Raw genomic sequence first — 16,815 nt, 5'->3', positions numbered from 1 at the left:
GCTGTCAAAATTTAAGCTGGATTTGGATTGTGACAGTATAACCATGCACATTCTGTCACTGTGCTGTATGTGTTCTGTGCTGTAAACAACACATGCACATCCTCATGGGTGCACAAACTGCACACTTGTTGAGTGGTGTATTGGCACGAACTAACAAACAATGTACACATGTTTAAGTTAGTTATTCAAGCAAGCTATCACAAACAAATAAGGATCTATCTCACCTTGGTGCTGGCTACCCTAAACGTGTCCAAATGAGGCTCAGGTCATTATAGGCTTCCAAGGAAACACACCTGTAGCCAACCACTGATTGCAGCCAAAATGGTTCAAACCAACTGAACAAGGGATAAGGGTTTGAGTGTGTCAAAGAAGGACAGAATAGACACTATACTACAAGAAAGTTAAATAATAAATCTATGATTTTAAATGAAATGTACCGTATAATGTATTATTTGCGGTGGAAATGTGAAAAAGAGTAGAAAAGTAACAACATATTGTAGATCACCCTGAGGATTTGGTCTGTCTGGTGGGAGGGGCCATGGCATGACAGAGGTCCCACAACTCAATACAACAACAATAATAATAATAATAATAAGGGGTGCACTATTATGAAATTATGACCGATATCCGATCTCTGATTATTTGCAGGGTCATATGCTCATATCTGCCGATACTGATTCTGACTGATTCCGGTATGATACAGAAGACCACAATGGAAACAAGCCTAGGCCCCATATAGGGGCTTAATTGGCCCAAAACCTGTTTTTCAATCAATCAATAAATAGCACAATACTTTTCCAAGTGTCTGTTTTCACAACTGAATGACTACTGAACTAGAATAAGTGCCCTTTTGGCACAGGTCTCCACCGGGATAGGAGTGTGTGATCCGTCCACCCATCTTCAACCGCTTATCCGTAGTCGGGTCGCGGGGGGCAACAGCTCTACCAGAGTGCTCCAGACTTCCCTCTCCAGAGCAACATTCGTGACTTCCTCCTGGGGGATTCCGAGACGTTCCAAGGCCAGTGAGTCGATGTGTTTCCTCCAACTGTGCGCCGGCTTCTCCTCCCAGTGGGACGTGCGTCGAGGACCTCCCTATAGGGAGATGCCCGAGAGTCATCTTAACCAGATGCCCGAACCACCTAAGCTGGCTCCTTTCCAGGCGAAGGAGCAGTGTGTGTGATGTTTGGAAAAATGTTTAGGAGTAATATAAACATGTTTGTGTGTGTGTGTGTGTGTGTGTGTGTGTGTGTGTGTGTGTGTGTGTGTGTGTGTGTGTGTGTGTGTGTGTGTGTGTGTGTGTGTGCGTGTGTGTGTGTGCGCGTGTGTGTGTGTGTGTGTGTGAGAGAGAGAGACACACGCTCTGCTTGCGCAAGTAATAATACATACAATTTATGTTCGTTTCCAGCTCAGTTGCTTTACAAAACAAAACAAACTAAACCAGTGGTCTGTATGGCATGATTACACGTGGTCCATGATGTCTCTTTCTTGGCTATAGTGGTGGAGAGGAACAGAGGCTCATCATGTCATTTTCCACAACAAATAATAACAGTTTGCATGCTGTTTAAGCCTCCTTTTTGCTTATATATTTCTTGTCCTACCTGAGTGGGCTGATGGCGTTTGGAGCATGTACACTGCTATTCCTCACCTGCATGTATAAAAGACCTCACCCTGTACATAATTATAGTGTGGAAATACCACTCTCAAGTCTCATAGTGTGATATACGTGATTACAAATTAGGTTAAATACATTTTAGCGTTTACTGTAAAGCTCTGGCAATTCTGCTTGACAACTAATTGCACGAGCATTTAAGGCTAGTTAGCGAAATGTGTGACCAATCTGCAAAATAAATGCGTTTATACAAATAGCTTTCTTCACAAATGTGTTCATATTGGGTGTCTGCTATCACCTATCAATTTGTTCCAACCCAACTCCCTTGGGGAACTTTGTGACAACAATCTACAGTATATGCAGGCAAAATTAGAGAGAAAAATCATTCTGTTTTAAGTAGCATGTCAAACTAGGTTTTTTTCTTTTTTGATTCTGAATCCATTGCAAGCATTTGTTTTACACGGAAAACAGTCCCTGGGCTAAAAATGACCATAGCCACTTTTCAAAAAATGACCTCATCACATTAGGTGACTGTTTGCATGTGAAATAATGAAAAGACTTTAACGCAGACATACTGTATATAGAGCTGTGGTCAGTGGATTTTATTTCATACAATAGCAATGTCACATTATTATGTTACTATAATATATTATTTCATCTCGTCACTGTCAGGTGGAAACCTTATGTCCAAAACTGTTACTGTAGGTTTCTGGAAATGGAAAACAACAACCTGAGTTCCAATGGAGTCATTATTTATTTAGTCTCTCGTCAATGCTTTCCATTGTTTCAATATTCATAAAACCCAGACAAACTGAACCACTTTTATGTTCACAAAAAAGCACAAAACATCCAATCTACAAGCTTCACCACGTGTCACAATGTGTCACATTAATCAGCTTTCTTTCCTTCTATTTTTCTTTCTACATTTTGTGTCTATGATGAAGTATAGGGCATTAATTCAAAGACAAAAGTTGAAATATGTAGAAATGAGATTTCTGAATTTCTAAAATGTAATTATTCCATTGAATTATTCCATGTTTGTTTATTCATGCTTTTATTTATTCGGCATTTGAGCCACGGACCACCATCATTTTGATGAGATTTAACCTTGCACACCCAATTTGATTTTGTGCACAATTCCATGCTGTATTGATGTGGTACCATTGGAGAGATAACAGGCAAAATAACAGTTATTTTATATATTGCGTAGACATTCTTTTTAGGGACGCTCCGATCAGGGTTTTTTGGTTACCGATTGTTTTTCTCATGATCGGCCGCTATACCGATAGGTCCGATACCGCTACTGATCTTGTTTTTAATGTTTTAATATTTCCAAAATGATTATATGTCAAAACCCACATCAAAACTGTTCCTGTGTGTGGGGAGGAAGGGGAGAATGTCTAGGCCTGTCACAAAAATGCAAAATAATGTTATACAAAAGATCGGTTTCTAATGATAGGGTAAATTGCCGATCCGTAAATGCAGATCACCGATCAGGCCGATCGCTATGGCCGATTATCGGAGCATCTCTAAAATTAAGTAATGCAGATAGATGTTTAACACACTCTCAAGAGTTAAAGATCTATTTTTTAGTTGGGGACCGCACCTGGAACCCCCTCAAGGACCACTGCATGGTGGTCCCCGCCCCCCGGACCACTGACTCACATCATGTGAGCCGGTCTTCACTCATCCATTCCCTTCTTGGTGGGAACTCCATCTCGGGTCTTGGCTCGGAGCTTGTTGACCTGGGACTCGGCGATGTCGGCTCGCTCCTCGGCCTCCTCAAACTCGTGCTGCAGCTTGCGGAACTTGGCCATGTTGGTGTTGGCTGCCTCCTCCGCCTCTTCCGCCGCACGCTTGTACGCCTTGACCTTCAGAGAGGGGGAGAGAAGAAGAAGAGGGGGAGGCGGGATTAAAGGACTTTGCCATCAAATGTCCAGGAGTCAATCACAGCAGTTCTCTGTTACTTTTTTTCCCTTTTTTTGGGTGCAGGACCTGGTGCTGGGGGTCCCCAGTTCAAATACGATCATTTTGTGGGATTTGCGGCCATAGAAACGTTTGGGAACCCCATGCTCTTCTACACGGACCTTGAGCTGCAGCTTGTCCACCAGGTCCTGCAGTCGGGACATGTTCTTGCGGTCCTCCTCCGTCTGGAAGGTGAGCTCCTTGATGCGCCGCTCGTACTTGCGGACGCCCTTGATGGACTCGCCGCCTCGCCGCTGCTCCGCCTCCATCTCGCCCTCCAGCTCCTTGATGCGCGCCTCCAGCTTCTGCAGCTGCTTCTTCCCGCCCTTCATGGCGATCTGCTCGGCCTCGTCCAGCCGGTGCTGCAGGTCTGAGAAGAAGTTTTGTTAAAGTATATACGCGTTAGAGGAGTCTAGTTCACGGGGGGGGGGGGAAATCTTATTTACACACTGGAGTTTTCTGTTGTTTTTGTCGCATTCCTGAGCCAATTAACTTGATGACGGGGTCAGGGCCGGATTAACACCTCTGAGGGCCCCTGGGCACTGAAGCTCAAAGGGCCCCCCCTTCACATGCACACGTAAATATCTGTGCGCACGCGTATCGCTCGCTGTTTTTGGGGTGGTTTTATGCCATTATATTGGCCTATTTTCGGTAACCTACCCCCCCAGAGTGACAGCCAATCTAGCGCATTGTTGCTGCTTTACACACAATTGCACTTTACAGCATGCCTTCTCACCAACAATAAAACACTAAACTTTTTAGACACCATTAATTTCATTCGGATTATAGCATTTCTGTGGAGCTTCTTTTCTTTTTTTAGGGGCCCCTGGTGCCCAAGGGCCCCTGGGCACGTGCCCAAAGCGCCCATCATGGGCATCAGAGCAAGCAAGAAGCCTTAATGTTCATTTCTGCACATAAACCCCCGGCCAACCACATTATACTCCAGTGACTGCTGATAAATTATTATAAGGTTATGGGTAAAAAAATAAATATCTAAATTGAAATGTCTATATAGCCAAAAGGAACCTTTGATGGTCTGCTCCATGTTCTTCTTCATGCGCTCCAGGTGAGCGCTGGTGTCCTGCTCCTTCTTCAGCTCCTCTGCCATCATGGCGGCGTCCGTGATGGCCTTCTTGGCCTTCTCCTCGGCGTTGCGGTTCTCCTGTAATGTACAGGGCAGTGGACGGTCCTCAACTCAAAAGTTAAGGACCCCCACATTGTATACTGTACTTTTTGTCGTGAACCCCCCCCCCATGCACAATTTGTTTGTGCCAGTGACCCCCGGATTTTTTTTATTTAGTACATTTTGAATTAAGGATTCCGAATTACTTGTTTACTTGTTACTTTTCCACCAAGTATGAATGTACCAAATGGATATACTCTCAGTCACTCAGTTAAGACACTGTGTACAATACTGACTGTATGATAGATGACAATACTTTGAGCAATAAGGACCCTGAACCTCATCTTATCCTCATAATAGTCATTGGCGACACATATACAGCACATGCATGTGTGGGTGTGTGTGTTCACGTGGGTCGACTTTGGTTGTGGTGAAACTTGAGACGGCTTAAATGCTTCTTTTCTTTTTGGTGCTTGGCACACCGCAAAGAAAAACATGGGTGCCAAAAAAACTATTAGAAACCTTCCTGAAGTTTGTGCTGAATGTTAGAGCTTTACAAAAGAAGAGAGTGACAGTGAGAGACGCAGTACAATCCACCAGTACATCAGTACAATCCAACAGTACATCAGTATGCAGTGCACCGGGCAGAAAAGCATACCGTTGTGACCAGCTATAGTGGATTCTTCGATTCTTTTCCAGAGAATCGATATCTGTAGTGAGGCAGATCCACAGACCTGCCTCTCACGCGTGTTGAGAGCTTGTAGATCAGCTACTCTCGGGGCGTACGACGGGCGTTTTCTAAACAAATTTGTTCAACACAAAATACTGTGTTCATGTTTAGGAGACTTCGGAAAAAAAGCAATTCTCCTGAATGCTGGCTAACGGCATGGCATGGAAAGGAGAGGCATTACCATTACTTCCACCGTAGTAAATGCTACATTCCTGGTCTGGAGAGGGCAGTTGTTTTACAGACGGCTAAAAGGGCAGGGCCCTGAAGCCCCCCTTGACGTCTATGTGTGCACGTCCCTGACTGTACAGTATTAGTATACCTGTATGGCCTCCTCCACCTCGGCATGCAGGTGCATGAGGTCGGCCTCGTGCTTCTTCTTCTGGTTGATGAGGCTGCTGTTCTGGGAGTGCAGCAGCTGCGTGCGCTCGCTGGCCTCCGTCAGCTCCTGCTCCGCCAGCTTCCTGCCACGCTCCGTCTGCTCCAGCACTGCCCGCAGCTCCTCCAGCTCGGCCTGCACGCACACACGCACGCAGAGCAGAGTTAGATTGATTGAGTATTGAGCATATATTCGGTATTCGGTTGATTTTAGAGCTGAAACCGAATAGTCAAAGAACCGGGGTTACCTTTCGAAAACCGTACCGTTTTGTTGTGTCAAAATGTAATCATGTCTTTTGCCATTATCATGTAGCTCTACAACAAATAAGGGCCTTTCTCAGTTCCCACCTTTCACCCATTGTTTATATTGTGTTTTAGTTTCCAAGATGGCCGCAGCACCAGGAAGGGGTGGCCTTACTGGGCTGCATCAAAGCTGTGTTCAGACACAAGTCAGGTGTCAGACACAAGGCAAGTGTCTTGAATGTAGCCCAGTAAGGGCATATGTCGACCCCGTCCGCTCATCTCCGCCCCACCCCCTCATGGTGCTGCGGCCATCTTGGAAACTAAAACACAATATAAACAATGTGAGAGGGGTGGGGCCGAGAAAGGCCCTTATTGGTACGGCCATGACGGCAATGGTACAAAAACTGGTGTTTCTTATATTCAGTATTCACCTGTTTAAGGGAGAAGGATCATTTAGAAGACAGTTAACGATAATAACCCTTGCCTGGATCAAGTTGTTGCGGCGTTCCAGCAGAGCAATGTTCTCTCTCAGGTCGTCGTTGCCGTGCGAGGTGTCGTCCAACTGTAGCTGGGCGTCTTTCAGGAAGGCCTGGAGAGACAGGTGCACGCAATGAATCTCTTAACCTATCAGAGTTTATTGAGTATATCACATCAAAATCAATATGTTTTATACTAATCTTTTAGCTGATATTTTGTTTGGCTGAAAAGGTGATGATGATTTGAACAATGTTTTCTGGGGAAGCTTTCAAAGGTGTCAACAAGTTGGACAAATGTGAAGTAAAAAAAAAAATATATATAAACTAATATCCGCATCAGTAGGCTTAATGAATCACATAATAAGAGAATACACCGTTTTGTTTTTAGAATCACAGTTACTGTAACAGGTGTAAGATAAAGCCTACTGACTTGCATTTCAATACCGAATATTGGAAAAAATGTTAAGATCATCCTACCTGGAGGCTCTTCAGCTGCTTCTGGGCGTCGGCTGCCTGGCGGTTGGCTTGGCTCAGCTGGATCTCCATCTCGTTGAGGTCTCCCTCCATCTTCTTCTTGACCCTCAGGGCCTCGTTGCGGCTCCTGGTCTCTGCCTCCAGAGAGGACTGCAGGGAATCCACCATCCTCTGGTAGTTCCTCTTGGCCTGCTCCATCTCCTCGTCTCTCTCCGACATCTTTCTCTCCATGTCGGCTTTCACCTGGTTGAACTCCAGCTGGGCTCGAAGGATCTTGCTCTCCTCGTGCTCCAGGGAGCCCTCTGCCTCCTCCAGGGCTGACTGGAGCTCGGCTTTCTCTTGCTCCAGCTGTTTCCGGAGCTTCTCCAGTTCGTGCGTGCTCTTTCCACCCTCTCCCAGCTGGTCTGTGAGGTCAGAGATCTCCTCCTGGAGGTTTTTGTTCTCCCTCTTGATGGTATCCAGATGGTCGAGGGACTCCTCGTAGGCGTTCTTCAGTTTGAAGAGCTCGGTGCTCAGAGAGCGTGCCTCTTTCTGCGAGGCTTCCAGTTCACACTGGGACTCTTCGTACTTCTGCTTCCACTCCGCCATGACCTTGTCAAAGGCTCTCTGCTTCTTGTCCAGTGCCGCCGACGCCGCGTTGGATCTTTCCAGGTCCAGCATCAGGTCCTCGATCTCGCTCTGGAGGCGGTGTTTGGTCTTCTCCATGGACGAACACTTGGCGTTCACGGCCTCGACGGCCTCCTCGGCCTCCTGCAGCCTCTGCACCAGCTTCTTCTTTGCCTCTTCGAGCTCCTCGTTCCTCTGGATCCCGTCCGTTTCGTATTTGGTCCTCCAAGTCGACACATCGGTGTTGGCCTTGGACAGCGCCCTCTGGAGCTCGGCCTTGGCTTCCTGCTCCTCTTCGAACTGCTCTCTGAGGAGGTCACAGTCGTGGCGGGCAGACTGCACGGCGTGGGCCAGTGCGTTCTTGGCCTTCACCTCCTCCTCCAGCTGCCTGCGTAGGTCCTCCAGCTGTTGAGTGTAGGACGTCTTGCCCCTGGTGAGCTGTGACACCAGGCACTCCTTCTCCTCCAGCCGGCGCCCCAGCTCCCCGTTCTCAGTGAGGAGTTTGGCCCTCTGGGTGGTGAAGTCGTTGATGGTCCGCTGCGCTTCCTCGCATTTGGTCTTGTACTCGTTCATGTTGTCCTCCATCGTACGGCACATCTTCTCCAGGTTGGACTTGGCCTTCACCACGCTTTCCATGTTTGAGCACAGGTCGTCCAGCTCCAGCTTCAGTTCGCTCTTCTCTTTCTCCAGCTTTTGCTTGACACGCTGGAGGTTGTCGATCTGCTCTCCCAGCTCGGCCACGCTGTCTGCGTGTTTCTTCCTGAGCGAGGCGGTGATGGATTCGTGCTGCAGCGTGGATTCTTCCAGTTCCCGGCGCAGCTTATGGACCTCGGCGTCTCTCTTCTTGTTGAGCTCCACCTGGGCTGACGTGGCTCCGCCCGACTCCTCCAGACGCTCGCTGATGTCCTCCAACTCTCGTGAGATGTCAGATCGCTGCTTCTCCACCTTTGCCCGGGCGGCTCTTTCAGCTTCCAACTCCTCTTCCAGTTCCTCTATTCTTGCTTGGTTTTCTTTCAGCTTCTTCTGAAGCTGAACTCCAACCAGCTGCTCATCCTCAAGCCTCCCGTTCATCTGGGAGACCTCAAAGTCTTTCTTCTTAAGCTTTTCGTCCAGTTGCTGTTTGTCGTTCTCCAGGTCCATTAAACTCTCCTGGGAGAGTTTCAGGTCTCCCTCAAGCTTGCGCTTTGAGCGCTCCAGCTCCATTCTGACTTTCTTCTCCTGGTCCAGAGAGCCTTCCAGATCATCCACCTGTTGCTCCAGCTTGGCTTTAGCTTTGGTCAATGTGTTGGCTTTGTCTTCCTCACTCTGAAGGTCATCGAGTGTCTGCTGATGAGCCTCCTGCAGTGCTTTCTTCTCCTTGGTGAGCTTCATGATGTTCTCATCCTGCGAGGCCATCTCCTCTGTCAGATTCTTCACCTTATTCTCCGTGGCGTGTTTCTCTTTTTCGACCTTGGCCAGTGTCAACTCAAGGTCATCAATGTCTTTCTTCAACTCTGAGCACTCGTCTTCCAGCTTCCGTTTCTTTGCTGTGAGGTCTGCATTCAGCTCCTCCTCATCCTCCGCTCTTTCTGTCATCTCCTTCAACTTGGCTTCCTGTTGTATCTTACTCTTTATGAGTTGCTCGCAGCGCTCCTCTGCGTCTGTAAGCGTGTCCTGCTCTGACTGAATTTGGAGAGCCAGGTCGTTCTTCTCTTGGAGAATGGCCACCATTTTCTCTTCAAGCTCCTTCCGTCTGGCTTCTGATTTCTCCAGGGCTTCTTTCAGCTTTCCGAATTCATCCTTTATGTTAGCCATTTCTTTCTCTGACTCAGCGCTCTTCAACAGGGGTTTGATCTTGAAGAACAACTTCATCCAGGGCCAGTTCTTCACACCCAGGAATGAGCGAAGGTTCCACTGGATAACCATCAGGGCATCTCTGCGCTCTGCCATCTTTATAAACACTGCCCTCATGAGGATAGCCCTGGCATTGGCTTGAATCCTGGTTATTATGCGAGAGAGTTGCTCATCTCGCATCTCCTCCAATGTACCCAGCAGGCCTGCTTTGAAGAAGACCTTGGTGTGGCCAAACCTGTACTGTGTGTGGTCAATGTCCAGTGACCCGAGCAGCTTCTCAGAAGCCTTCTTGCAGTCAATGAACTGACCCTCAGGAACTGCAGAGGCATTGAGGATCCTGTATCTCTGTTTGAAGTCACCATAGATGACCCTGTTGGGGAATCCCTTCCTGCAGATTCTAATGCCCTCCAGCACGCCGTTACAGCGCAGCTGGTGCATCACCAGGCAGTTGTCCATGATCCCCGGAGTCTTGGTCTCGTTCGGGATGAGGCAGCGGACAAAGTGGGGGTGTGTGGTCTTCAGGTTGGTCATCAGCTTGTTCAGGTTCTCCCTGTGAAGAGCGGACACCGTCTGGAAGGCGGATCCTTTCTTCTTGGCTCCCTTTCCGCCCCCCTTCTCGGAGCCCTCGCTCACTGCAAACGATGAGAAGAGATGGCTGAGCATCTTCATAGAGGATTTCTGATAAAGACCGAGGACCGTTTCATTCAGTGGGTCTTTGTTTTTCACCAACCAGTTTGTGATGTTGTAGTCAACCGTGCCGGCATAGTGGACCAGGGCAAAATGGCCCTCTGATTTCGGCCGGGGCTTCTCAAACATCTTGTTCTTGCCCATATGGTTGTCATACAGCTTGGCTTTGAAGGTCTGGTCGCTGGCTTTGGGGAACATGCACTCCTCTTCCAGGATAGACATGATCCCCATCGGCTTCTCTATGAGTTCGATGCAAGCCTGGAGGTCCATGCCGAAGTCAATGAACTCCCAGTCGATTCCCTCTTTCTTGTACTCCTCCTGCTCGAGGACAAACATGTGGTGGTTGAAGAACTGTTGCAGTTTCTCGTTGGTGAAGTTGATGCACATCTGCTCGAAGGTGTTGAAGTCGAAGATCTCGAAGCCGGCGATGTCCAGCACTCCTATGAAGTACTGACGGTGCTGCTTGGTGTCCAGGGACTGGTTGATTTTAACCACCATCCAGTTGAACATCTTCTCGTACACAGATTTAGCCAGAGCTCCGAGAGAGTAGTAGACTTGATCTACGCCCTGGCCTTTCGTGACAAACTCGTTTCCCACCTTGACTCGGGGATGGCAGAGTCCTTTGATGAGGTCGGCCGAGTTCAGCCCCATCAGGTACGCCGACTTATCGGCGGCCTCCGTGCCGTCGGACTCGGCCTGCTCCTCGCGCTGCTTCTGCTTGAACTTCATGTTGCCGTAGTGCATGATGGCGCCGATCAGCTTGTAGATGGACATCTTCTCCTCTTGGGTGAAGCCGAGCACGTCAAAGGCGCTGTCCGTGGCGATCAGCTCCTCGTTGTCGTTGATGGACGCCACCGTCACCTCCCCCTGGGAGATGTAGCAGTAGTCATACGGGTTGTTGGTGATCAGCAGCATCTCCAGCAGCTCCGGCTTCTCTTGGGACAGGATCTGGAAGAAGATGTGGTAGTTCCGCTCGGCCTTGAGCTGGAAGGTGATGCGCGACTTCTCCAGCAGGTAGGTCTCGACGTCGGCGGACGACAGCTTTCCGCTCGTCCCGAAGTGGATGCGGATGAACTTCCCGAAGCGGGACGAGTTGTCGTTCCGGATGGTCTTGGCGTTCCCGAAGGCCTCCAGCGCGGGGTTGGCCTGGATGATTTGATCCTCCAGGGTTCCCTTGCTTGTGTCCTTCTTGGCTCCGACAGCGGCAATGGAGGCAAAGTACTGGATGACTCGCTTGGTGTTGACCGTCTTCCCCGCGCCGGATTCTCCGGTGATGAGAACAGACTGGTTCTCCCTGTCGGCAGTGGTGGAAGAATGAAGCAAGAGTTTGTATTACTTCAAGATATTTAAGAAATCACACTTGTGTGAAGTGAGGGGTGCTCTTATCATCATGACATACATCATCATCATCATACATCACATTCCGTGCTTGGCCAAACACACAAAGCTGTTATCGTCATGTTATCGTCTGCTTGCAGGCTTTTGTGAAAACCCCAGACCGTTTTGAAGTTGCTCGATTCAGTGATATTCATTTTAGCAGACATATACCCCCTTCCTATTCAAACCCATTGTAAACTTCAAACTCCATTTCCCCGATTCCCCCCAAAGTAATAAAACATATAGCTTGCAAGCAACGATAACAGGGGCCAAGCCATGAGAAAAATCACACCCGTGTGAACTGAGCAGTGTAAGCTGCTCAACAACATTGCTGGCTGACTGCAGTCGTGCTCAGTGTGAATGGGCCTTTTAGATCGCTCAACAGTGCCACAGTGACACAACAGTATTGCAGCTGTTCGTATACCCCAAACAGACCCACTTATTGTGCATATTGCATAGTCTTTTCTTATTGCTGCATGCTGCATTGGCTCCCTTAAATACTTCTTCGGGTTTGGCCCCTTTAAAAATCACACTTGTGTGAAGTGAGGGGCGCTAATATATTAAAATCTTTACGTTTACAAAACAAACATTGAACTAAAGACAAACATTAAACCTGTGTATAGGAGGGGATTAATTGCAATGTAATAATGGCGACAGGCCTACCTGTCGGTCAGCATGTACTGGTAGGCGTTATCGGAGATGGAGAAGATGTGAGGCGGGGCCTCTGTCCTCTTCTTCCCGCGGTACGCATTCACCACCTCAGAACCAGAAGAAGAGTTGGGGGGTATAATTGTAGGCTTCTCAACAACATTGCTGGCTGGCTATATTGCTACATTTCGTTTAAAAAAAAAAAAAAAACGGTTTTATTGGCCCGGAGCGCAGACGGAATATTTTTTTAATAATTCAAAATAGTGGGTGATCTAAGGTTCAGAGGTCAAAAGTCAGAACACGGAAGTTGTTGAGGAGTTGGCATGAGGAGACGCATACGTCGAAGTTTTATTGCTGAAGCCAGAACTGCAAAATTTGGCGGAAGAAGAAGAATAAGAAGAAACATACAAATACAATGAGGGACCATAGGCCCTTCAGGCTTGGTCCCTCAATAATTAAAAACAACAAAAAATAAATAAGGGACCCGTAATTTATTTTGCCCACGACCCAGAAATGGGTCCCGACCCACAGTTTGGGAACCCGTGAAGAAGGGCATTAATTTACGACAAAAGACACAGCGGTTTCTATACCCGACAGCAACGATTTAATAGAATAATAGAACACACAATAGTTTTACAATACAATACCTCTGCGTCGTAGACGGGCAGCCACTTGTAGGGGTTGACCGTGACGCAGAACAGGCCCGAGTAGGTGTAGATCATCCAGGCCGCGTAGCGCTCCTTGAGGTTGAACAGCACGGCCGGCTCGTGGAGGAACGTGAACATGGCCATGTCCTCGATCTTGTCGTACTTGGGCGGGTTCTGGGGGTGCACGTCGGTGTCTTTGACCGTCACCGTCGTGCCGTCGTCCTTGTCCACCGTCGCCTTCCCCCCTTCTTTGCTCAAGATCTGTCAATTATTAAATTCCGTCATTATCAGGGTCAAATCACAGCGAGTTGTCTCCAGACACAGACATTGTAGATAGGATCCTATAAAAGGAAGCACGCACGCACATCTCAGAACACTCTACAGGTCGCCGAACTAAATAATACGTACGATGATGTCACATTCTGTCTCTCCCTCAGTCTGTGACTCCACACTGGCCACTCCCATATCCCATTCCAGCACACCCAGTTCACCCAGTTCCATTTACACACCTGTCTTCAACTACCTCATCAGCCCAGCAGTGAACACTTCCCCAATCAACCTGCTCACTATATAACTGGACTCAGTACAAACACTCATTGTCAGTTCATAACCTGGTGTCATTGATGTCCTGCTACCTGTTCCTGTTTTGACTGTTATGTCATTCTGATTGCCTGGTTCCTACCTGCATATTTCAGTGTAAGATTCTGCCTTTCTTTATTAAATACTTTATTCTACTTTATCTACTACTTGTTTGTTGTGACTTTGCATCTGGGTTCAACTCTCTGGCTGCATCCATGACAGTATGAACTGACCATAAATATGAACCCAGCAGAGTTACAATTATTCAAGAGGAAGGTGGGGGAATTTGAGAATGTTGTGGATCGTCTCGTGGCCTCTCCCCCTAACCTGCATGCTGAACTTAAGAGGCAGATTTCAACCCAGCAGCAGTGGTTCAAAGAGAAGCCATGGGTTAGCCATTTTGTTCCTCACTTGACTGTTGTCCGTGGGAGGCTTAATGATTTTGAGACCAGCTTTCTTCCTGCTTCCCAGCCAGCTCATCACACTGTACGGCTTGGAGTGATGAGTCTGCAACCCACCAGCCTTGTTGAGCAGAATACTGCGGATTATGTGGATGTGGATTTATTAACTTATTTTCGCAGCCGTGTGAAGATTCCCGTTTATCCCGACACTATTCAAGCCAAAGAACCACTTCACGCCCCAGATCCTTATATGGGCACCCGCCTGGCTCTGGGAGGTCCCCGTAGTGCCAACAAACAGGGAAATGTCTCCCTGGGTCGCCTAGCCACCAAGCCCACCCGGCCGGCCATTTCCAGTTCAGCTCCAACCCAGCGACCTGTATCTGCTACCAGGTCTCCAGTGATGCAGTCCCGGTCTCGGCCTGCTTCCAAGCCTGCCCTTCGGTCTGCCATCCGTGTCACTCAGCCTGCTGACACCCAGCTAGCAGGTTTAGCTCCTGCAGCCCCAGCTCCAGTCCCACCTGCAGCCCTGCCTGCAGCTTCATCTCCTCTGCCTGCGGCCCCGCCTGCAGCTTTGTCCCCTCCACCTGCAGCCCCGCCTGCAGCTTCAACTCCGCCTGCAGACCCGCCTGCAGCTTTGTCTCCACCTGCAGCCCCGCCTGCAGCCTTGTCTCCACCTGCGGTCCCGCCTGCGGCTTCGTCTTCTCCGCCTGCAGCTTCGTCTCCTCCGCCTGCAGCTTCGTCTCCTCCGCCTGCAGTTCCGCCTGCAGCTTCGTCTTCCCCGCCTGCGGCTTCGTCTCCTCCGTCTGCAGTCCCGCCTGCAGCTTCGTCTTCCCCGCCTGCGGCTTCGTCTCCTCCGTCTGCAGTCCCGCCTGCAGCTTCGTCTCCTTCAGCTCCGCCCACTTCAGCCCGGCTCCTGCAGCTCCTGCTGCAGCCCAGCTCCAGCTCCTGCTGCGGCCCAGCTCCTTTTTCCGCTGCAGCCCTGGTTCCTGCAACATCGCCTCCAGAACCTGCAGCACCTCCGGCGTGGCCTCTGCCTGCAGCACCTCCGGCGTCGCCTCCTGAGCCTGTGACATCCCTGCCTTCGGCCAAAGTGTCTCCTCCCTCGTCTCGGCCTCCCGGTCGTCCGCCAGACGACCCCTCTGCCTCGTCTCGGCCTCCCGGTCGTCCGCCAGATGACCCCCCTGCCTCGTCTTGGCCTCCCGGTCGTCCGCCAGACGACCCCTCTGCCTTGTGTCGGCCTCCAGGCCGTCCCCCTGAAGGCAGCAGCTCTGCCTCTGGCCATCGTCCTGGCCGTCCTCCAGAGGTCTCCTGTTCTGCCACGTCCCGGCCCCCCGGCCGGCCGCCAGACAACACCCGCTCAGCCCTGGTCCATCATTCAGGCCGCCCACCTGAGGTCACCTGCCCAGCCCCAGTGTCCCTCCACCCACCCTGCTCGTTCCTCATTGAGATTGTGGGACGTCTGGAATCCGTCCCTTGAGAGGGGGGTACTGTCACATTCTGTCTCTCCCTCAGTCTGTGACTCCACACTGGCCACTCCCATATCCCATTCCAGCACACCCAGTTCACCCAGTTCCATTTACACACCTGTCTTCAACTACCTCATCAGCCCAGCAGTGAACACTTCCCCAATCAACCTGCTCACTATATAACTGGACTCAGTACAAACACTCATTGTCAGTTCATAACCTGGTGTCATTGATGTCCTGCTACCTGTTCCTGTTTTGACTGTTATGTCATTCTGATTGCCTGGTTCCTACCTGCATATTTCAGTGTAAGATTCTGCCTTTCTTTATTAAATACTTTATTCTACTTTATCTACTACTTGTTTGTTGTGACTTTGCATCTGGGTTCAACTCTCTGGCTGCATCCATGACAGATGAGAAAGAAGGGTTGTCCGCACACATGTATATCAGCTCCCAGGAAACGTTGTTATTCAAAAAAACGTTTCCTGGGAGCTGATAGTGTGCGGACAACCCTTCTTTCTCAGGACCTGACATTGTCCCACCCTGTGCAAGCAATGTTGCGACAGTGGTAGTATAGCAGTAACAACAATAATAAATTGCCTATATGTGCAATGTAGTATAATATATAATATACGTAGTATAACAGTAACGTTAGATAGTACTGTATATAGTGGTATTGCATAAGAACGTTAAGATTATTGAACAGACCTTTCCCTTCCGGTATTCGACCGTGGGGTCGACGACGAAGCATTCCACCTTGATGTCGAAGGCTCTGGTCTGGGCCTCCAGGCGCTCCTTGTCCGACTTCCTCAGGAAGGGAGCCGCCTTCCCGAACTCGGCCATCAGCATGTCGCCCATGCTGCTGCGTGGCGTCGCACGGACTGGACTGCAGGGGGCACTATCAGCTGGAGAGGAGGCGCCGCAGTCAGGGTGGATGCAGAGTTTGACTGCAAATTATTTTTTGTCAGTCTTTTGAATAAAAATTAGTTTTAGTCATATTTTGGTCATTTTAAATGTCACAAGATTTCAGTCTACTAAATCTATACAGTTGATTTGGTCGGCTGAAATGTAGGCCTATACACTTGGTTGTGTTGCATGCTGAAATAGCAGATCTACAAGCTCACAACTTGATTACTGTATTGATGGCATGCATACTGTATTTTCTGAGCAACGTATGTTTCTATATCAGTAGACCCCCCCCCCCCCCCCCCCCCACACACACACACACACACACACACTAATGTTCATGATAGCCGTAGTCTCACCAATATACACATGAGGATCTGACTGTTCTCAGTGTTCTGACATGAATTTCAACCTGATCAAGATTCAAGAATCAATCTATCCTCTGAGCAAACACAGTGCATCTTTAGGAATATTAAAGCCTTAAAAAAAACTATAATAATAAACAATAAGAAAAATAAATCAGCTGGATGAGAATCAGGGAAAGCAAGGAGGAAAAGGAGGAAAAAGAATCAGACACTAGAGAAAAAACATAACATGCAGAATTGGAGAATCGTCGAATTACCGTCTTAGGGATGTGAATGAATGAATACATTTCTTCATGGGGTGTGTAATT

General features: G+C 48.8%; 1 protein-coding gene across 1 annotated transcript; it reads right to left on the bottom strand.

The window, feature by feature from the left end:
* Positions 1 to 3,291: 3,291 nt before the first annotated feature.
* LOC308334294 (myosin-6-like) lies at positions 3,292 to 16,094 on the bottom strand (the record flags this gene model as incomplete). Its single annotated transcript, XM_080790960.1, has 9 exons — positions 3,292 to 3,474; positions 3,691 to 3,944; positions 4,601 to 4,736; positions 5,747 to 5,938; positions 6,530 to 6,634; positions 6,999 to 11,415; positions 12,162 to 12,256; positions 12,794 to 13,054; positions 15,945 to 16,094. The coding sequence occupies 9 exons, from the start codon at positions 16,092 to 16,094 to the stop codon at positions 3,292 to 3,294; spliced, it is 5,793 nt and encodes a 1,930-aa protein (XP_080647086.1).
* Positions 16,095 to 16,815: the final 721 nt, after the last annotated feature.

The sequence above is a fragment of the Protomyctophum bolini genome, assembly GCF_963924005.1.
Source record: "Protomyctophum bolini genome assembly, chromosome: 19".
In the NCBI taxonomy this organism is placed as follows: Eukaryota; Metazoa; Chordata; class Actinopteri; order Myctophiformes; family Myctophidae; genus Protomyctophum; species Protomyctophum bolini.
Note: the sequence above shows the minus strand (reverse complement) of the source record. Positions and strands in the feature narration are given on the sequence as shown.